The 22,773-nt window shown below is 46.2% G+C and overlaps 1 protein-coding gene across 1 annotated transcript in view; it reads left to right on the top strand.

Annotated features, from left to right (window-relative positions):
- The first annotated feature begins 355 nt into the window (after positions 1–355).
- Positions 356–22,773, top strand: part of MDFI (MyoD family inhibitor) — a 49,530-nt gene continuing 27,112 nt past the window's right edge. Inside the window, exons 1-2 of the mRNA XM_083509303.1 lie at positions 356–868; positions 1,230–1,334. Of these exons, the coding sequence (XP_083365429.1) occupies positions 1,241–1,334 (94 nt within the window). The 5' untranslated portion in view covers positions 356–868; positions 1,230–1,240. The remainder of the gene's footprint in view (positions 869–1,229; positions 1,335–22,773) is intronic.

Here is a 22,773-nt window from a genome sequence, read left to right as displayed (position 1 = left end):
CTGTGATTTGGTTTTCGAACGTTTTGGAAGTCAAACGGACTTCCAGAATGGATTCCATTTGACTTCCAAGGTATGGCTGTAATAGTAATAATTGTTATCATTATCAACAGAGGCTTAATTAATACAAGTAAAACACTGGTGTGTAGACAGGGATAAACTGCCCACCTACTTTTTTTAAGGCTGGCAACAGGCCTTTGATATGATTTTAGTCTCACTGTTGCTACTCTTTGAAAAGTTGGGTGTGTAAGCAGACACAAAAATTTACTTTGAAGATCTGCCACATGTAAATTAGGGTTCTGGTACTTCCCTCACAGGAGTGCACAAATCGGCTTCACTTTGCCCCTCCCTCTTCTTTAAAAAAAAAACCAAAAACTTTGCGGAAAGTGGGTTTGTGGAATTGTGTGCGCGCATCTGTTTACTTTTGCTGTTAAAAAACAAAAAAACCCAGCAACAACCACCAGAATCCTTAGCGCCAAGCAACTTATTATAGGTTGCCTGAACTCCAAATATCTCCTGCTTGAAGGAAACTGAGTAATGAAGGCTGAATGCAATTTCCTGTGGAAGAGGCTGGAGGCAGAGCTTACGGGGCGAGGGGGAGAGGCAGAAACTTGTCCATTTGCAACCAAACAGTGCAATAAAGGACAAGCTGCGGAGATAAAGGAGTGAAGCAAAGCGCGCCCCCCCCCCCCATTTCTCATGAAGTGTGTGAAAGACTCTTAATAACGGGGCAGAGAGCCAAAAGTTGTGCTTTGAGTTTGAGCCCAATTTAAAAGGGGCTGAATCGCTGGCAGCGAGAGAGAAACTTGTATGGAGAAGACAGTAAGATGACCCTCGGCTTGTGGGAGCGCCGTTAAACGATTCACCCAAAGTAAGTCCTTTTCCAATTCTCCACCCTTCCCCTATCGATTTATTGGGTGGGGGGCCGTGTTGGAGAGGGGGAGGGAGGGGAAGGTGTTGCTGAATTCCTGCCTGCAGCTAGCAAGGGGCGGAAAGGTGTCCAGAGCAGGCATTTGGGGCTGGGATTTCCTCGCGAAGGGGAATGGCCTTTGGGGCAGGTTGTGGGGCGAGAGGACCGAGGGCGCCTGGGCTGGCGCGGCGCGGTTTCTCCACCTAAACGGCTGATTCATCTCCATGGGAGAAAGAGCGCGCCTTGTGGGCCGGCGGTGGAGGGAGCGTCTTCAATGAGCTTCTCTCTGTGTATCTTTCTCTGCGTGTGGCGTCTCTCGCAGGGCTCAGTCCGATGTCCCAGGTGAGAAGCGAGCCGTCCAGCCGCTCTGACTCGCTCCATGGAGACCCCCAGGTGGATCCGGCGCCCTTCCCATCCCCCAGCGCAGGTAAGCACAGAGAGCGCTTGTTCCCGAAACTTACAAACTGCCTCGATACTTACTTGTAGTTGGGGGGGGGGGGCTTTTAAGCTCTCGTGGATTTTGTGTGTGCGTGCGCGTTTAGCTGTTGGCCTGATTCTAGAATGGTAAACTCCAGGGGGAGAAAAGAGACTTTTTCTTTTTCCCTCCCCCTCCCCCACTTCCCATGTCGAAACTTTGTTAGTAGGTATGAATATTGCAAAAAGCCTCCTGTGATCTGTGCCAGCTGGCCCCCAGTGTGTGTGTATGTGCGCGCACACACATCCGAAGTCTGGCAAGGCAGATTCCACCCCCCGCCCCCCATTACGCTTTGATTTACGCCGCATCCACTAAGGCGCTGGCCCAGCATGTGTGTTTGGGAGACTTATCCTTTTGTGTGCGCGCGCACACACACATACATGCATCGTGCGTGCGTGTGACTTTTCCTCCTCGAAGGCTGCACACAGGGCTGGAGCTGCGCGAGTCTCCCAGCGCCTTGGCTCCGGTTGGATGTGAGCGTCGATCTCTCTCCCCCTCCCCTGCAGAAGCGCAGGGCGTTCACGAGAGCGCGTTTGCTGGGGGCTTGCGTGCCAGAGGGTCTCCTCCTCCTCCTCCTCCCCTCCTCATCCAGCACGAAACCCACCATTTCCTTTTTCTCTCCAAAGCCTCTTTCTCTCGTGCGCCATTCTCTTTTTTGCAGGACTGTAAACACTTCGCAGGCGTTGGGGGCTGGGGTGTGTAGGGACCCGAGCTTCTCACAAGAACTTTTGTCTTCCTTCAGGCATCGCGTGTTGCTGGGCCAGGGGCCAACTCCTTGTGGGATTTGGTCTCCACCACCCCTCCCCTTTCCCCCACTTCGAGTCCTGATCATATTAAATTTAATAACATCCTCTAGACCGAGCTGCAGCCAGGAAAAGAGTTTTCTTCTTTGTTCCATCTAATCCTTTCAACAGATCTAGCTTCGGGCTCTGTAACTGGGGTGGGGGGAGTGGGCTGTGTACACTGAAGTTAGGAGTGTACATTCCAGTATCCCCTGCAGCAGCCTTGGCTGCAGACTTCATTTGAGGGAGCTGGAGAGGATTCAGCGGAAATGCCCCCTTCCTGGCACTGCTGACCTGTTGAGCTGCAACTGATTCACACAACACTGGAAACTCGTCTATACAAACACAATTGGGGGAATGTGGGCAGTGGTTGGGCACATGGGTGAATTTTTGGCTGTGCAGTAAACAAATACCAATTTTTCCAAGATGGCACTGTGGGTTAAACCACAGAGCCCTAGGACTTGCCTATCAGAAGGTTGGCGGTTCAAATCCCTGAGATGGGGTGAGCTATTGGGATGCGGGTGGTGCTGTGGGTTAAACCACAGAGCCTAGGATTTGCTGATCAGAAGGCTGGCAGTTCAAATCCCTGCGACGGAGTGAGCTCCCGTTGTTCGGTCCCTGCTCCTGCCAACCTAGCAGTTCGAAAGCACGCAGTGCAAGTAGATAAATAGGTACCGCTCCGGCGGGAAGGTAAACAATGTTTCTGTGTGCTGCTCTGGTTTGCCAGAAGTGGCTTAGTCATGCTGGCCACATGACCTGGAAGCTGTATGCCGGCTCCCTTGGCCAATAAAGCGAGATGAGCGCCGCAACCCCACAGTCGGTCATGACTGGACCTAATGGTCAGGGGTCCCTTTACCTTTTTTACTGTTTTTTTATTGTACCTGATGGCTGACTGATGGTTAGGTCTCAAAATAATTCATGATTTTAAGGGCATAAGAATTTAGGAAACTGCCTATATGGTTCATCAAGCTCAGCATTGTCTACACTGGCAGCAGCTATCCAGGGTTTCAGATGGGGAACATTCCCAGTCCTGCCTGGTGATTGAACTGGGACCTTCTGCATACAAAGCAGATGCTCTACCACAAAGCTACAGCCCTCCCCTCAAAACCCTCCCTTGAAGTGTTCGTAGCAGTTCATCTACACTTTTTGTTGATAGAGTACCATTGTTGTGCCTATGCTTTGCAGAGGACAAGGGGACAAGTCTCTATCCCAAGAAGTTAACAATCTAAAACCAGATACAGAAGATAAAATAGGCAGAAGAGAGGCTGGGATTAGCACAGAAAGACTATATGGTTACTTGCCTTGTGTGTGCTTTGATTTGGTTGTAACCCTGGTTAGGTAGGTCTGTATCATACATGCCAATTTTGTCCCCCCCCCCAGTGTGTTTTTCAAGGAGGCCTGGCCCTCTCAATATTCAGAGGGGGTCCAGCTCCATCCCCATGCTCCTTGTGATGTTGTGCATGGGATATAGGACGTCACATTGGGCCCCCTCAATCATCTTGAGAAGATGGCACCTCTGGTCTGTAGTATCATCATGTTTGTGTCATTTATATGTTGACATTTTTAATCTTCCAAACATTTCTGTCTTCACATCAACCCTGGGGGGAGATTAGACTGCGAGACTGTGACTGGCCCAAGGTCACCCAGGGAGTGGGGATGTGAATCTGAGTCTCCCCATTCCTAGTATGGAGTCTGAGGGAGAAGCTTGCCTAAGGCCCTTCCATTGAAGTCATGCTGGGTGGGGATCTGAGCTCCACCCAAACTTTGTAGATAATATGTTCTTCAAAAGTGAACCATGAAACCTTCGTAGTGACCTTTAAAAAAAGAAGGTGCGGTAAATTCCCAGCTTGTATTGGGAAATCAGGATGTGGGGTGACGTGATTGCATGACTGCCTCAACCTACATGGATTTCTGCCTGTTTTCATAGGAGGCCAATGCATGAGACCCACCCCCTTTGCCTTGTGTTTGTCCTTGCCCCTTCCATGCTCATGACCAGCGGATTGTAGGAGTCACTGTTTTAAGGTGGCAGCTTTTGCATCCCATGTCAAGTTTGCCGTGAATAGCAAGCACCTCAGGCATACAACGTCCTCCCCAGACTAGAGTCTCAAGTGGCTTCAATCCTCTGATCTGATCAGCACTGGGTGAAGATGTTCTTTTTTATTTCCCTTGGGTTTAAACATACTTTATGATGCCCTGAGATTCTGGAAGTTTTAAGACCTGTGAGAACTGGTAGTCCTGATGTACGTTTGTTATGCTGGTGCTACCTTTTGCCCGTTTTCATATTTTGTAACACAGTCGTACCTTGGTTTTCGAGCAACTTAGTTCACAAACAACTTGGAACTTGAACGCCGCAAACTAGATGTTCCGGTTTGTGAACTTTGCCTCCTGCAAAGGACGCTCCTGCAGCCAATTGAAAGCTACACCTTGGTTTCTGAACATTTCGGAAGTTGAATGAACTTCCAGAACGCATTCAGTTCAAAAACCAAGGTATGATTGTATAACTAAAGGTATTTCCAGCTGTGGATTGGAGGTTTCTTTGTTTTTTCCTCATGAGCCAACACAGTTACCTTTTAAAAAAAATGTTAGGTTATTGCCTTCACCTTTTAATTCCTAATTCTTCCCTTTTTGCCATCCAGATAACCTTTTTGTTGTTGAGCAGCAGGCAAATACAGTAAACAAATAAATAAGCCGTGGAGGGTTGGAGAAGAAGGTGTCCTCTCTTGAGCATGGCAATTGTGTGAATTGGCTGTGTTTTCCTTCTTCTCCTCCCTTCTGTCCCCCAAAGAATTAGAACACATCGAAGAATGTTTTCATTTCACGTATATCTTCATGACGTTGTTACAGTTTAGGATTTCAGGAACTTCTTTGTACCTTCTGGTTTGGTCCTTTAAGCTAAAAGTGCAGCAAACCCCCATCCCTGAAACTGAGCAGGGATGGTGTGGCATATGAAAAGGTGTTCCACCCTCCCTCTGGGGAACAGGCAGTCATAGCTTAATAGTAGAGCATCAGCTTTGTATGCAGAAGTTCCTGGGTTCGACCCCCAGTATCTCCTGGTAGATCTAGGAATGCCCCCTATCTGCAACCCAGAAGAAATGTTGTAGTTGGTGAGCTAGATTATCTAATGGTCTTGCTTAGCATAAGGCCATGATGTGTGGCTTCTATATTCCAGAGTGACTTGGGTAGGTTATGCTGGCACAGTGATCATTACCATCCACCGACAGTTCATGCAGGTGAGCAGTGTAGACAAAAGCCCTCCAGTATTCTTGTATGTCCTAACAGGATCAGGTGTACTGGAAGAGAGTACATGAGATCTCCAGGGAATCACTTCACAAAGCCGCCAAATGAATTTAGTAACTAAGGAGTAGTTTTAAACCTATAACTCCCCAGTTAAGTACTTGCATGTTATCTTCTGGCCCCACTTTCAACACTCATTCAGGGATTATTCTATATCACAAACCATTCCTAACCAAAATGAGTGGCAGCAGGCAGGTCGGAGCAAATAAGTGTACGCATATCAAAATCCTGTGCAAGAATAACCCAAATCCTGTAACACAAAGAGCAGAATTCTGTAACTTTGTCTCAATTATGCAAATTGAGCACATTTGCATTTTTCATATGTCTATTAGTCTTTAGAAGGGGTAAAAAACCCCAAACCCCTATACAGGAAACTAAGACTTGGCCTCCGACTACTGGAAAATATTCAGCAACTCCTCTGGCTTCTGAGATTTCACCAGGTGTTACTTACATACTTTTAAGCATATATCTTCAGTCACAAGAAATCTATGAGAAAGTTGCTTTAGAACACAAGAGCAAGCAGAATGGTTTGGGAAACAGAATTCCGGTCGGAGCACCAATTGTGGATAGCAATTCTGAAAAGATAATGACAGTCTCCTGAGTTCATGTATGTGTTAAATATACCGTATTTTTCGCCCCATAAGACGCACCGGCCCATAAGACGCACCTAGATTTTTGGGGGGGAAATAAAGGAAAAAAAATTTATTTCCCCCCCAGGTGCGCTGCGCTACACCAGGAGCTTGGGGCGTGCGGAGCTTAGTTGTCTGCAAGCCTCGCGCACCCGGCAGGAGGTCCCACCGGGTGCGCGAGGCTTGGGGCGGCAGCGGACTTCTAGCTTCTAGGTGCGCGCAAGCAGTCCGCTGCCGCCCCAAGCCTGGCGCACCCGGCAGGAGGTCCCACCGGGTGCGCCAGGCTTGGGGCGGCAGCGGACTGCTAGCTTCTAGGTGCGCGCAAGCAGTCCGCTGCCGCCCCAAGCCTGGCGCACCCGGCAGGAGGTCCCACCGGGTGCGCCAGGCTTGGGGCGGCAGCGGACTGCTAGCTTCCAGGTGCGCGCAAGCAGTCCGCTGCCGCCCCAAGCCTGGCGCACCCGGCAGGAGGTCCCACCGGGTGCGCCAGGCTTGGGGCGGCAGCGGACTGCTAGCTTCCAGGTGCGCGCAAGCAGTCCGCTGCCGCCCCAAGCCTGGCGCACCCGGCAGGGGGTACCCGAGGCTTGGGGCGGCAGCGGACTGCTTGCGCGCACCTAGAAGCTAGCAGTCCGCTGCCGCCCCAAGCCTGGCGCACCCGCAGGAGGTCCCACCGGGTGCGCCAGGCTTGGGGCGGCAGCGGACTTCTAGCTTCTAGGTGCGCGCAAGCAGTCCGCTGCCGCCCCAAGCCTGGCGCACCCGGCAGGAGGTCCCACCGGGTGCGCCAGGCTTGGGGCGGCAGCGGACTGCTAGCTTCCAGGTGCGCGCAAGCAGTCCGCTGCCGCCCCAAGCCTCGCGCACCCGGCAGGGGGTGCGCGAGGCTTGGGGCGGCAGCGGACTGCTTGCGCACACCTAGAAGCTAGCAGTCCGCTGCCGCCCCAAGCCTGGCGCACCCGCAGGAGGTCCCACCGGGTGCGCCAGGCTTGGGGCGGCAGCGGACTTGTAGCTTCTAGGTGCGCGCAAGCAGTCCGCTGCCGCCCCAAGCCTGGCGCACCCGCAGGAGGTCCCACCGGGTGCGCCAGGCTTGGGGCGGCAGCGGACTGCTAGCTTCTAGGTGCGCGCAAGCAGTCCGCTGCCGCCCCAAGCCTGGCGCACCCGGTGGGACCTCCTGCCGGGTGCGCGAGGCTTGCAGACACTCGCCCGAAGCAGGGGGAGCCCTCCCGAGGGCTCCCCGTGCTTCGGGCGACAGGCTGCCGCCCCAAGCCTCGCGCACCCGGTGGGACCTCCTGCCGAGGGCGCGAGGCTTGCAGGCATTCGCCCCATAAGACGCACCCCCGATTTCCTCTTCATTTTTGGAGAGGAAAAAGTGCGTCTTATGGGGCGAAAAATACGGTATACACTAAGGACCAAATCTACTCTTACACTATTTTTTTAAGCAAGAAAATTTGCTTTTGGGGGCTGGTAATTGGTACTGGAGAAGAGCTGGGGAAAAGGTGAAGCACCTATTTCTCTTCACCACCCCTGGCCCCCTGCACCAGCTTTCCTGTCTAAGGAGTTCTAAATGAGTGTTTTCCTCCATTTGAAACTCTGAGCTGCAAGTGAGGAGCTGACAAACAAGCAGGGGGTAAGCTGGAAGGTTTAAGAAAAGCCTAAGCACCTCCCTACTCCAAAGTGGCTTTTGCTTCTTAAAAAAGAACCATTCAGGTACAGTCACACATGCCTGTGCATAACATCTAATTTGGCCATAATGCAATATCGCAGACACTTACCAGAAAGAGAGCAAACCTTATTGAGCAAAATGTGTAGGTGTAGCCTTGGGGTGCAAGGCTGCATTACTACATAGGCTTACTCTCAAGCAAGTCTTAGAAGTAAGTCACTACAGTGGGACTTTCTGCAATGGCAGCCCTGGTCTAGCATTGTGTGTGAGACAGAAATCCTGAAAAGTCTAAAAGAAGACAAATAATAGCCATACTCTTAGCTATTCTGCATTCGTTAGTGCAGATGAAGTGGGAGTCATGGGATTGTATTGCAATAGATTCAGCCTGTCTCTTCCTTCGTAATCATTGTGTGGATGGACCTTCAACTTCTGCACTGCCTGGTCCTTCTTTTATTCAAGTCATTAGCTTCAAGCACTTAGTCTTGAATATACAAGGCTCTCTATCAAGCCACCAGTAGGATGGTAGTGTGAGAAGCAGCAAAGGGAGCTGAAAGTTGGAAAGCACTAAATTCTCCCAACAGCAGTGCTGGGGAACCTGTGGCTCTCCAGATGTTGTTGAACTACAACTCCCATCAGTCCCAGAAAGCATGGCCAATGGTTAGGGATGATGGACGTTGTAGTACAACAACATCTGACGGGCCTGTGTTTCCTCAGTCCTGTCCTATGCTGTGCTTTTCTTCACTCTAACAAGTTTAGTACAGATAAACTTTGCCTTAATTTCCAACAACTCTGTTTAGGAAAACTCTGGAAACCAGTCAAAAGTGCTTCACTAAACAGTTCAGCTGCCCACTTCAAAGTAGCTGATCTGTTATTGAGCTTTTTAGTCACTTTGTGTTTTAACTGACTTTCACAGAACTTTTATGTATTATGTTTATGTACTATTATTGTAGAATCATAGAATCACAGAACTGTAGAGTTGGAAGGGATCCCGAGGGTCATCTAGTCCAACCGCCTGCAATGTAGGAATCTCAACTAGATCATACATGACAGACGGCAAGCCAACCTCTGCTTAAAAACCTCCAAGGAAGGAGAGTCCACCACTTTTCACAGGAGTCTGTTCTACTGCCGAACACCTCTTACTGTCAGAAAGGTCTTCCTGATGTTTAGTCAGAGTGGCTGGGGAAACCCAGCCAGATGGGCAGGGTATAAATGTTGTTGTTGTTGTTGCTGCTGCTGCTGTTGTTGTTGTCAGAATCTCCTTTCTTGTGACTTCAATCCATTGGTTCTGGTCCTAGCCTCTGGAGCCAGAAGAAACAAGCTTTTTCATCTTCCATGTGACAGCTCTTTAGATATTTGTAGGCTGCTTATATTCTAAACTTCTTTGAGCACAAACATGTTCTTGTTTGAAATGCATTGACTATGGCTAATAAATAATGTCTAGACAACATTTGGACATTTCCTTGGTAGATGATGGCATTCACAGAAACATGTGAAGGCTGGAGGTTCCTTGTTGGAATCTCTGGTAACCTGTAAATACCTTTTATCTCTAGCATGCAAGATCCAAGCTTTGTGTATTATGTGTGAACGTAAAGGTGGTAGTCATCTAAGGCCTCATCTGCAGTATACATTCAAAGCAGTATCATGCCGCTTTAAACAATCATGACTTCCCTCAAGGAATTATTGAAACTATCGTTTGTTAAGGGTGCTGAGAGTTGTGAGGTTGTCCTATTTCCCTCACAGAGCTAGCTACACTTTTTAGAGTGGCTTAAAAGGTCTCTCTCTCTTCCTGGGTAACTCCCTCAGGATTCTTTGGGTGAAGGCACGACTGTTTATTGTGACATGAGACTGCTTAAAATATATAGTGCAGAAGATGGAGCTGTAGTAACCTGTAGATGGCCCAACTGAAATGGGAACTCACTGGATTTTGCATTTATGGGGGTATATCTGCTGTAAATAAGAGACTAGAGGTGAATGACAGGTTACTCAACACCAAGGTAGAAAACTTCAGATAGTGTTGAACTCTCCACTTCCATCAGTCCCAGTGAGTCTGGCGGTTCCCTAACTGTGCGAGAAGTGAAGTTACAGGGAACCAGGCAGAGGGCCTTCTCGGTAGTGGTGCCTGTCAAGGAAATAAACAACTATCTGACTTTTAGAAGACATCTGAAGGCAGCCCTGTTTTGGGAAGTTTTTAATGTCTGATGTTTTATTGTGCTTTTAATTCTGTTGGGAGCCGCCCAGAGTGGCTGGGGAAAGCCAGCCAGATGGGTGGGGGTATAAATAAATTATTATTATTAGGTATTATAAGAGTCAGTCTCTCATGATGTCTGGATGGCTACTCCTATTCTACACATACTGTATATGCCTCCGTTGGATGGATGCCTGGTCCTAGCTGTTAGTTTGTTTATTTATTGGAAATACCACTTTTCCTCACATAGGCTTGGATCCTCCTCACTAGGTTTTCTGTGATGGTTCCAGCTCTGGAGTGGAGTTCTGCTCATGGGATGCTCCTGCTAGTAGAAGTGGGAGAGATGCAGTATTCATCTCTGCAGACCTGCATGGATGCAGGGCTGTCAATCACACGGAAAGCCTGTGTCTGCAACACTGTTATCTGTGTAGGCTCCTGTTTCAAATATTCTGCTGAATGATACATGCTAACTGGGGCTGATGGAAGTTGGAGTCCAAAATGTCTAGAGGTCAACAGGTTGGGGAAGGCTGGTCCAAATTGTGATATGCACACATTTCCCCAGGAAACAATACACCTTCCTTCGGTCCACAGAAGTTTGTTTCATGGCTAGCTTCCTGCTCTTGCATCCCTCTTGGTGCCCGATCTAATGGCTCTGTGGCTTCCCACTTCTGCATTAGCAGGGGGGTGGGGCAGTGAGCACTAACTTCTTGTGGGCATAAACAGCAGCTTTCTGATCATTCCTGGCAAATTTGCCCTGAGGCATCATGCTGGTTTGAAAGCCATTCTGTCCAGATCCTAACTTAGCTGGACTGCCCATCCCCTTGGGTAGTCGTAAACAATGCATCTTTCACAAGAGTGCTCCACTGATACTTTGCTCGGAGTTCAGCTGGCCCAGCCAAGCAGAGTGCTGATGTGGCCTCCATTCAGTTCATTGTTCTGCCTAAAATGCACAACCCTCTGCACATGGAGATCCTTCCTTGATATATTAAATCCATAATTTCATGTGTCGGCTACTTGGCTCTGCCCAGCATTTAGTGGCAGGTGAAAACAGGAAAATGTAAGGCAAGTCGAGTGATTGTGCGGCAAAGGAGGAGCTGAGTTCATTCTTTCCCTTTGACCGAGATTGTTCTTGTCATCGTGGGATATGTTTTTCCTTGTCTTATTGAAGATGGAACCTTCCAGGCAGCATCTGGTTGAGCGTGTTGTGCCAGTGCAAACGGACATTGTCTCTCTGAAGGAAAGGCTGAGTGCTGGAATGGGGATGTCAATAACTGCTGGCTGCTGATGGGGAGTGAGGGAGAGGGGGAAAGAAAAATCTCAGCATAAAAAAATTCTGATCACACATGTCTGCAGTCAGAATACTGTCTGAGAGCAGGGAGAGGCAATGCAACTTGGTGACAGAGCGTATGTTCTTCATGAAGAAGCTCCCAAAGTCTAGCCTTCGACCTCCAGAGAAACTGTAAAGCAGCTGCCAGGCATATTGGGTTTGATCAGCCTTGCCTGGACTGGTGCCTCCCCAACATTGTGCTGTTGAACTTCAACTTCCATCATTCCTGATCATAGTCCAATTCTGCTTTTCTAAATTGGGCTAAATTCTGCTGATGCAGCCACAGATGTTGTCAATAGTTGCATGCCACAGTGCATTCCTAGGCAGGCTTACTTAGAAGTAAGTCCTCTGTTGCTTAAGTGGGCCTTACTCCCAGGTAGGTGATTGCCCCTTGATGTGAGAGGTCAACAGATTAGACTAATCTGTTGCTTAACTTTCTCAATACAGATGTGACTTGTAATGCACGCAGAATTGAATTTATTTTGGGCCAGCATTTATTTAAATCTGTGAGAGCTTTGATTGAAGGTTGGCTTATTGAAGTTTGTGTTTCCAAGTCCCAGTAGGAGAAAATATGCTTTAATCAGAGTTAAACTAATCCATGTGAAAATCCTAGTGAAGATTAGGCTGTTGTAATGATATCCATGTATGTATCCATGTATGCTGGTCAAAATGAATTCTACATAGAAACCTGGAATTTCATTGACTTATTAATGTGGGGCAGCCTCCCCCCCCCCACTTTTTTTTGGCAACTGCAGATTTAAACCTCCTCAAATAAACCCACTCATACCCATAAACTGTACAAAATTGTATCAAAAGACAAACCATTTTTAAAAATCACATATTGGCCTTGACATTTTTATTTTGCACTAAAAGAAAGTAGGGTTCTCCCCCCACTTTAATCTTGCATTGTTTCAGCGCTTCTCCATATATTTTAAGTGGGTTATAAGACAAAATACATAAAGCACTAAATAATCATAATTTTAAAACTTAACTGAAGCCTTTGTGCCAGAAAGCATCTATTCTGACCCACCCCCTTTTGCCTAATTGAGTCATTCCTAAAAAGGATATCTATCTCAGAAAAATTCCAGCTTGCAGGAAAAAGAAGTTATCAATAATTTGATTGGTAAGAGTATCTGTTAAACTTCATCATAAGTGGATTCATTTCAATTTACAATGAGATTCGAGGGAAACAGTGATTATATGAAATGGTTTTCAAACTATTGTTATTCTAATAGCTTTTTTACTTTGCTTACAGCATAATCCTATATATGTCTACCCAGAAGTATATCCCATTGAGTTCAACTGGGTTTACTCCTGTGTAAATGGGTATGGGATTGCAGCCTTAAACTTTTTATTTTTGTCACGAGATCCTGCCATATATTTAATTATAATACAAGGTGTCTGAAAAGACTTTTTTAACCATTATACTGATTGAGGACCTTCCAATGGTATTCTGTTTCTATTCCTTGTATACTTTTATTTCTTATTACTTAATTGGTCACCATTTCTTGATGTTCCATTTGCCTCAAGTCTTCTATAAACCCAAGCAAAAGTCAAATTGGAGACCTAGGTAATGATTATAAAGATTTATTTCTAATACTTTCTGTTCCTTTGTCCTAAATGATCTCTCCCCTCCACTGCATATGCACGTCATTGGCAGTGCATCTTGAATACGGCCAGTGTGCTGTCTGGCGTTCCCATATTGAACTTGCTTATCTTAACAAGGGGTAAGATGCCATTTCTTATGCTGTTTTTATTCGCTTATCTCATTAGCAAAGGAGGCGTTTCACTTTTCATGAGTTTTCTCCCCCTACGTATTGCTCCATTTAAGTTTAACCTTTGAATTTTTTAACGGTCACCTCCTCATGTAATAAACTATGCACTATTGAGAAAAGTCAATAAAAAAACTTTTCAAAGTTCCTTGGCAGCCCATCCTCACATATGTGCTACAGTGCCTTTTGAGGAAACAATGAAATAACAAACATCTGTTGTTACTTTCCATACAATCACAGATATTACCATTTCGAATTCTCCCCCCTTTCAAAAAGATGCCTTCCGTAATATTGGTACCACGGCACAGTTCCCGTAATTACAAACTCTCTATTAGTATCCTTACTCTTCATTGAAGAAGACTGGTATTGTAGGTAATGTATCTAAAATCAATTTACATTTTGACTGTTTCCCAGTTTGATAATAATATTTTCACCAATATAGATATGTTGTATCCAGCTTTTCCATTCATACCTTTGACATGACATTTAATGGCACATATTTATCATCAGCAGGGGCAGATCTACTATGAAACTCATGAAGCTTAAGCCTCAGGGCCCCTAATCTCAGAGGAGCCCCAGAAGTGAGTTTAATTCATATTGCTTAAAAATATATATGGGTCTAGTAGATCCAGTTTGAGTTGTGCAACCGCCCCCATACCAGAATTTTCTTTCATGAGTTGCCATCCCTATTCTTCAGCTTTCATTACAACTTGTGACATATCTGCATATGTTTAAAATAATAATAAACTGAAAGACTCAGAGGAGAAACAATAAGCAGCTTTTTGCCCTTTTCAAGGGTTCCAATTTTAAAGCAAAACAAATAAATTCCCCTTCTGGGATTTGTTCTTTGCTGCTTAAGCGTTGCATTCTTGCACTAATTTCTAATTGGATTTCCTTTGAAATTGCCTGACTAGATTCTATTAGTTGCAGAAACCAAACAGCATCCCATTGGGGTAATGTTGAGTTTCATATTCTTATATTCTCATTCTTTCCCAGAACTGTAAAACCACATGCATGCTAGGTTCCAGGCTGTGCTCTTTCCACCCAAAGGCTCCCTGGCTTGATCTGTGTTGATAGGCCTGAACCAAAGATGGGTTATTAAGTGCTGTAAAAGGGACCTTGCTTATTTTGTGTTTGTTTTCCTCTGGCATGATTTGTCACAGCCCAGACTAAACTAAAGCAGACGAGTAAACCAGTTATAAAATGTTTAAGATAGAGTCTGCGATAATTGTCATGAGCAGGTTCTGAAGGAACTTGTCAATTTTAATACCACTACCACCACACCACTACTACTACTACTACTACTACTACTACTAATAATAATAATAATAATACAGTATTTGTGTGGTGCCTTCCTGTGTTCAAAGCACTACACTTGCATTTTCTGGTTGCCTGGGAAAGAGACTTATTACGAGGCAATGTAATTGCCACCTTCAAATATTGGAAGGGCGGGCTGCCTCATAGATGATGCAGCACATTTGTTTTCTGTGGCTCCAGAGAGGGGAGCCTGAACCACCAGAGGGTTCAAATTACAAGAAAGGGATTTCAAGTAAATTCTAGGAAGACCTTCCTGAAAGTGCAAACTATTGGTACTGCCTGGAAAACTGGCACACTCTTCTTCATTGGAGGCTTCTAACCAGAAGCTGGAAGGCCATCTATCAGCGATGCTTTGGTTGCAGTCTTCTTGTGCTATGATGCTATAATTCTTACAAGAGTTCAGTAAGGGTTAGGATATAGGTCAAGTGACTCAGTGAGATGAATGAATGAATGAATGAATGAAGGTAAGGCAGTATTATTGCGGGGGGGGGGGGGCTGACCAAGAGTGGCTGGCCCAAAGCCACCTACTGAGTTAATGGCTTCCTATAGTTCAGTTTCATAGCCACTGCTACACTATGGGCAGATGGGGCTTGTCAACCTGGGTAGGTAGCCCATCTAGGAGAAGGAAAACTCTGATCTGAAACCACCACTGCCTTGCAGGATATCTTTGGGCAAAGAAAAGGCTAAGGAGTAAACCCTACACAGGCAGAGTCCCTAAGACAGTTGGATGGTGCCTCCTTCTGGCAACCAAGCTTGTGCCAAATTTATTGCTCTGTTTTCCTTTGGACTACATCAGTGAGGCTGTCTCTCAAGACAGAGGGATGCCAACTACACTATGCCAGCTCTCTATTTGTTGCATTGTTTTAGGCTTTCCTAATTTAAAAGGCTTAACGTTCAGCACGTTGAGGTTAGGATTTCAATACATTTTTAATACTATGTCTCCAAGAAATATGGTACTAGGGTAAGGAGATGCACTATATGTTACTTACCGCTTGGAAATTTCACTATTTCTAAGCCTCTGGTGTGGCTTCTACAAACTCATAATAATATACTCTCCATTCTAACAACTTGTGGCTTTCTAGTGTCCCATGTTCTGTGTAGATGCTGGTGGGGTGAAGAGGAAAATCATGTACAATGCGGTATGGATTTTTACAATACTCTCCACAATGGAACACTGGTGGGGGTGGTTATGCTTTCCCTTCTCAGGGGTGTGGAACAGAGGTGTGGAACCTGTAGCCCTACAGTAATTGTTGGGCTCAACTCCCAGCTGCCCCAGCAAGCACGGCCAATGATAAGGAGTGATGAGAGTTGCAGGTGTAGACCAACAACATGTATGTGGAGGGCCACAAGTTTCCCACCCCTGCTGTAATATAAGCAATAATAAAACAGGACATCTGATTTCTGATTTCCTTCACCTGTGTTCAAATGTCCAGATACTCCAGATTATTATTTTTTAAAAAATATTCTTGTTATTTTCTGCATGTGACACAAAAAGCCTCCAAAACAAAGACCCTGAATCTAGTTATAAAACAATGAGTGTTCGGGTGGTCCTAACAATAATGGTTAGCAAACATATTATCACTTAGTTGAATTCAGTGGCACTGGCTTTACTTGTAAGGGTCGGAGGCCATTGATGTAAATAGGAACTGCATCTTTTTTTAATTTCAGAAATTTTTCAAAATGTGTTCCATTACATTTTTTTAGTTGGACAAAAGTGGATGCATATCCAGACATGCTCTGATTTCGGACATTTCTGACTTGCAGTAACAATGGGGTAGCCAACGTGGTGCCCTCCAGATCTTATAGACTATAGCCCTCATTAGCTGCAGCCAGCATGGCCTATGTCAGGGATGATGGGGGTTGTAGCCCAAAACATCTAAAAGGCACCATGTTTGAAGGCTGCATATTTGATTGATTGAGATATATATATATATATATATATATATATATATATATATATATATGCTTTCGTAGATTTTCACGGGTACAGGAATGCAGGTTTTGGTGTCTTCGGGTGTCTTCCCGTGTAAGAGTTGGGGTGTCTAGGCGACGTTTCGACGAGGTCTCACTCGTCATCTTCAGGCTGGTGCTTTCGGCTTCTTGTTACTGGAACAGAGCAGGATCTCAGTGTTTGAGTTCCTATAAATACTGTTGAGGGGATGTGGTGTATAGCCTCCAACGTTCTGGGCAGAGAGGAAGTTCCCAGGTTAGTGTGCCTTTTCTTCTTTTGTTCCTTAATTACTTGAGGGATATCTTGAGTGATTTCTTGAGTGATATTCTGAGTACCACTTAGGTGGGTCATTAAGTGTGGATTAGTTGCTAAAGCTTTCGTGTCTTGACCTCTTGAGCTTGTGAAGAGTTTTTCTGAGAAAACTCTTCACAAGCTCAAGAGGTCAAGACACGAAAGCTTTAGCAACTAATCCACACTTAATGACCCACCTAAGTGGTACTCAGAATATCACTCAAGAAATCACTCAAGATATCCCTCAAGTAATTAAGGAACAAAAGAAGAAAAGGCACACTAACCTGGGAACTTCCTCTCTGCCCAGAACGTTGGAGGCTATACACCACACCCCCTCAACAGTATTTATAGGAACTCAAACACTGAGATCCTGCTCTGTTCCAGTAACAAGAAGCCGAAAGCACCAGCCTGAAGATGACGAGTGAGACCTCGTCGAAACGTCGCCTAGACACCCCAACTCTTACACGGGAAGACACCCGAAGACACCAAAACCATATATATATATATATATATATATATATATATATATATATAATGGGTTAGAAAATGATTCTAGGGTGGACAAGAGGAGCGTGCTGGCTTCAAGGCATAACTGTTCTACAGTGCTGGAATATATGGGAGATTACAGAAGCTTAAAAGTCTGGTCAAGGTTCATTCATGCAAAGAAGGGAGGGGTAAAGAATTAGCTAGCTGACCTCTGGCCAGTTCTTAGTAAATTGTCTTTAGATTAGATGACTTTTGTTGGCTTCCATTCCCCTCAAGGTCTGCTTGGTGCACCAGGGACATGTCTTTCCCAACAACAGTGTGTGTTAAGAATTTTTATTGCTGTTTCAGAGAAGATCAACTGACCACATCAGCCAACCTTGTAAATTCCAACTATGACGGGTTGTACAAGGAGGCTCAAGATTAAAGGGCATGTGACATCAGCAGGAGCTGTAGGGTGCAGAACTTTATAGAAGGCTCTAGACCAGGAGTCAGCAACCTTTTTCAGCCGTGGGCTGGTTCACCATCCCTCAGACCATGTGGTGGGCCAGACTATATATTTTTTTGGGGGTGGGAATGAACGAATTCCTATGCCCCACAAATAACCCAGAGATGCATTTTAAATAAAAGGACACATTCTACTAATGTACAAAATGCGCTGATTCCCGGACCATCCGTGGGCCAGAGTGAGAAGGCAATTGGGCCACATCCGGCCCACGGGCCTTAGGTTGCCTACCCCTGCTCTAGACCAGTGTTTCCCAACCTTGGGCCTCCAGCTGTTTTTGGACTACAACTCCCATCATCCCTAGCTAGCAAGACCAGTGGTCAGGGATGATGGGAATTGTAGTTCAAAAACAGCTGGAGGCCCAAGGTTGGGAAACACTGCTCTAGACTATTACGTGAACCTTGATGCATGCATGGACTTAAATGTTTCTGCCTGGGTCCATTTTGGTTTGTCCTAGATCCTTCAAGACTGTGCTGTTTATAAAGCCATCACCCAAGGGCCAGGAGACTTGCTGGGGTATCTGGTTGGCAAACCTGCATGTACTGCAACAAAAGCTTTGACATTGCCACATGTGGTGTTTCTTTGTTGCTAGGGAGGCATTCCTTTTCTCCACGCTAGTAAGATCTGACTTTAACTGGCATCAGGATGGGACTCTGAGGGGGTGGACAGGGAGCCTGATGGGCTCAGAACCAGCGGCCTCTCCTTTCTTTCTAGTCATGTGAGGTCTCTGGACGGCTAAGGTGTGGCCCTCTTAGCAGTGGGATGGGTGCTGCCTCTAGGGCAGTGTTTCCCAACCGGTGTGCCGCGGCACACTACTGTGCCGTGAGACACCGGCTGGTGTGCCGTGGGAGGGAGGCGGGCGAGTCGGGCGGCGAGAGGCGGCGGCGGCGGCGGCGAGGATCCGCGTCGAGCCGGGGGCGGCTCCGCGGTGGTGGTGCCGAGCGGCGGGGCAGCTCGCGCAAAAGGGAGGAGCGCGAGACAGCGGAGGAGGAGGAGGCCGGCATGTCCGGGCAGCAGCAGCAGCAGCAGCAGCAGCAACTCCCGGCGACGGCTCCTCCTCCGCCCGCTATCGCCGCCGCCGCCTCAGCTGCCCTCGCTCTGCTGCCTCCTCCCACCCCGGCAAGGGGAAGGGAAAAAACGTTCACTTTTGTGCGTCCCCCCCCCCCGCGTGACGCTGCGCGCTGACGTCATGGGGCGGGGCTTTAATGGTGGTGTGCCGCGAGATTTTTTTCCGGTAAGCAGGTGTGCCGTTGCCCAAAAACGTTTGGGAAACACTGCTCTAGGGAATATGAGGAAGTCAGTGGGTGGGAATGATTTGCGGGAGGGGATATTCTGAGTCCTGCTAGATACTACAGACAGGATTGGCCTAGAGAGTCCTAAGGGCTAGACAGAGAATCATGGAGAACTGCATTTGGCCCTAGAGCCGAGGTACAGATAATTAATATAAATCTGGGTGGTGTTGGGCTTTTTTTCTTCATTGTCAAAAATGGATCTATTTCACCCAGGACTCAAGACCCTCTGAATTAATACGGTTTTAGATCTGGGTTGGGTCTCCTCAGATGTCAGTGCCAGTCACCATGCCTACAGGCCTTGAAGCCTAATTCAGATTTCACAGTATCAACTAGTATCTCCTGCTTATCTGCTCTGCTTCTGGCGAGTAATGCAAAGTGGCAGTGGGTGGTTTGGGGAAACTGACTTCATGCCCTGAAGGCCACCATCTTAGGGCTTTAAGTACACTAATGTGATTTTTTTTAAAAAAAAAAACACTAATTGAATTTGGTAAAAATTGGCCCATGTTTGACTGAAAGTAATTGATTGAAAGAATCAATGGTGTCTCTGGAACCCATCATTTGTGGTGGCTTACTTAGCAACAGAAGGAATATCGGGTGTGGGAATGCAGTGCTGCTATTTAACAGTTACCTCTCATCAGCTACTCACACTTAGTTGGGAATGGGGAGAAAATTGATTTCAGCTTCCATTTAAGGATGACTCTCTCTGATTCACACTTCCTGAAACATCTGAGAGCAGAAACACAGCCATCCTTCAGAAGTCACACTGCAATGCAGTTCTCCAGCCAAGTAATGGGTACAAAAATGCATATACTGGGGTAATGTGTGCATTAAAATGCATATAGTAGTGCAAGTAACATTGCAAAAATGCATCGTATTGGAGGAAATTGCTATGCAAAAATGTGTAAATTTGGGGAAATTGCATACAAACATGTGTATGTAAGGAGAAATTCACACTATAATACTGATGGACTTTCATGAGGACTTAAAGAAAAAAATCACAAACTGATGTGGGAATGTGGGAAATTGAACTGAAGGTTAGAAAAACAAGAAACAGAAATTGACAAACTCTCAGTACATGAGCATTTTAGAAGTTCCAAGTTCTCAAGACAGCAGGGTGCAAAAAATGTACTTCCGAAATATTCTGCAGCTCACATCTATAGCTGAGGAAGATTCAAAAGCTTTCTTCCAGAAACATAAGCACTAGCTGGCGCTCGTTTATCTGTTTCTCATTTCTGTGGGACCAGCATGCCCTGCTTAAGCTCTCATAGTGTAGTGTCACACATTTTCCATTACACCTCTTATTTATGCAAACATGTACTGTGTTTCAAACCTAGCCATGCTTCACAGTAACTGTGCGGCGGGGGGGGGGGGAGGAAACGAAATGACAGCATCACAACTCTGCTTGTCTTTTTACCAGTGCCTAATTGGTAGTTGTTCTGGGGGGGGGGGAATGCTGTTATTGCCAGAGTATACAATTTTCTTCAGAAGTGCTGGATGTTGGTACATGGTTGGCATAGGTGAAGGCTGAACTGGACTTTACATATCAAACAGGTTTGATTCTGCTGAGCGCTATAAAGTTTGAAAGCGAAAAAATTCTTTATAAAAACATGTGCTGGACACATGCACAGAAACTACAGCCAGTCACTTCTTTCTTGCCAGTATGACTCCTGTATCCAGCTGTGTTTACTTGCACCAGGAGTAGGAGACCTTTGGCCCTCCAGATGTTGCCAAACCATAACTCTCATCAGTCCCAGCAAGTATGGCCAGTAGTCAGGAGTGGTGGGAGTTGCACTTCAGCAACATCTGGAGAGCCAAATGTTCCCCTAACCTGACTTACACACATATCCCCTATATCAGGCATAGGCAAATTTGGTCCTCCAGATGTTTTGAGACTACACTTCCCATCATCCCTGGCCACTGGTCCTGTTAGCTAGAGATGATGGGAGTTATAGTCCCAAAACATCTGGAGGGCCGAGTTGGCCTATGCCTGCCCTATATGCTGAGACATAAGGCTTATCCACACCTCCATTTGCCCCAACTCTCTCTCACACACACCTCAGAAAACCCATGGCTCAGGTGCCCTTGGGTTTTCTGCGGATTGCTGTTTGTTCCGATTCAGCAGTAAAGAGTGTGTTTTCCAGGGGGAAGCTGTGGGACAAATGCAAAACCACTTGGACCCATGCCCAGAAAGCACAGGGACCCTGTGGGACAAGCAGAAATGCGGAGAAGCCCATAGTGTGTGTGCACAGGAACTGCCAGGCAGATCAAGTGCTAATTGGTTTCACGCCTCAAGTCTTGTCTGTCTGTTAAGACACAAAAGTTCAGGTTGCCCTACCGTCAATCCAGCTTGTTTCACAAGCCATCCTGCTTGTTTACCCAGTTTGACAGCTTTAAATTTTAATTGCTAAGCCTTTGTACAAAACCTCCTCAAGAAAGGTTGCATGCAATGGATTGCTACCTTGGTGGACTGTAACTTGCATTGCGCCTTGGTTTTGTGACTGCTAGCCTCATGGAACTGGAATAAGCCTTCTCTTCAAAACTTTGTCATTGGGAAGCCTGTCTCCAGTAATCTTGTGAGGATGTCTGTCTGTTACTGATATGACCCTGTTTTCAAGTTAACTGTTCCCTTTGTACATAGCAGTACAACTACCCTATAAACCTCTGGCCTAGGACCTAAAACAGAAGACATTCAAACAATACAGGGACAGTAGGTCTATAACTACCTGAGGCAGTGGTCTCACTGTAACCAGCAATGTTACAAGGGAGTTTTGAGGCTAGATCTGTACACGGTAGCAAAAGATCAGACTTCCACTATGCATCAACAATTTTACATGGCAAGAACCACAAAATAGAGCAGTTAGCAATTTATTGCATGGAGCTCAATCACATCATGATGACTCAGATTAGGAAGTGTTGCAATCTTGAGTTTGTCTGACATGTATTTTCATACAGGGCATGGTTATGCTTCATTTGTTCCTCAATCTTATCTGGTTTGCTGAGAAACAAATTGAATAAAGCGCTGAGGCTGTCAATGAAGCAGGCCTGGGTCTTGTATGGATGGAAAGCTTACATTGTATTTGCATTGGTACACAAGGTGCGCCTGTGATCCAGAGATGGGTTGGTGTCCTGAACTTGAGAACAGCAATGATGTTAGCTCAAACCATTCAAAACAGACCTGAAGAGTGATGGAGTGGGGAATAGTGGTAAGTGCAGGTAGATTTCATTGCTCCCTGCAGATCAGAATGACTTCTGGATTTCTTCATCTTGCTCTCTGCTTATAACAGACATTAAAAGTGTGGTGGGAGGGACGAATGTGCAAGTATTAATGCAGAGAGTTGAGCTTGGTGACAGGCAGTCTTCTTCGAGCTCTGCTTTATGCACCGGTCTGCTGTGATTATGTTGATGATCCACATCATGCCTCAGTTTTCTGGAATATCAACCTCCTAATTGTGGGGGTTGGCCAAATGTATTCCATAATTGCCTGGCACAAGAACAGAGAAGTTGGTGTGGACTGGAGAACTGAACATCCTGAGAACCTGAGCACACACACTCTCACTCTCAAGACAGCTTTAAAGCTGTGAAGAGAAGTTTGAAAGTGTTGTCGGTAATGCCTGGTAAATATAAGAAGTCTAGGGGGAGCTGAGCAAGATTTCCAGTGCTTAGGTCATGCATTATTCCTTGATGGTCCACAAGCAAATGCAGAATAATATACAAAAAAAATGCCTAATTGCTCATGCAGGTTGCAGAATTTGATCATAACCGGAACAGCATTGGGTGCATATATCCACCATGGTTTATTTATAAACTGTATTGAAAGTGTACTGGTGTTGGAAAAGTGTACTAACAAGTTCATATATAGCCAACTGCTGAGTCATCCTAGCAGAAAGTGGTAGAGCTGGTGCATGATGTTGG

This window comes from Podarcis liolepis (assembly GCF_965112155.1).
Source record: "Podarcis liolepis genome assembly, chromosome: 6".
NCBI lineage: Eukaryota > Metazoa > Chordata > Lepidosauria > Squamata > Lacertidae > Podarcis > Podarcis liolepis.
This window is presented reverse-complemented; position numbering and strand designations above follow the sequence as displayed.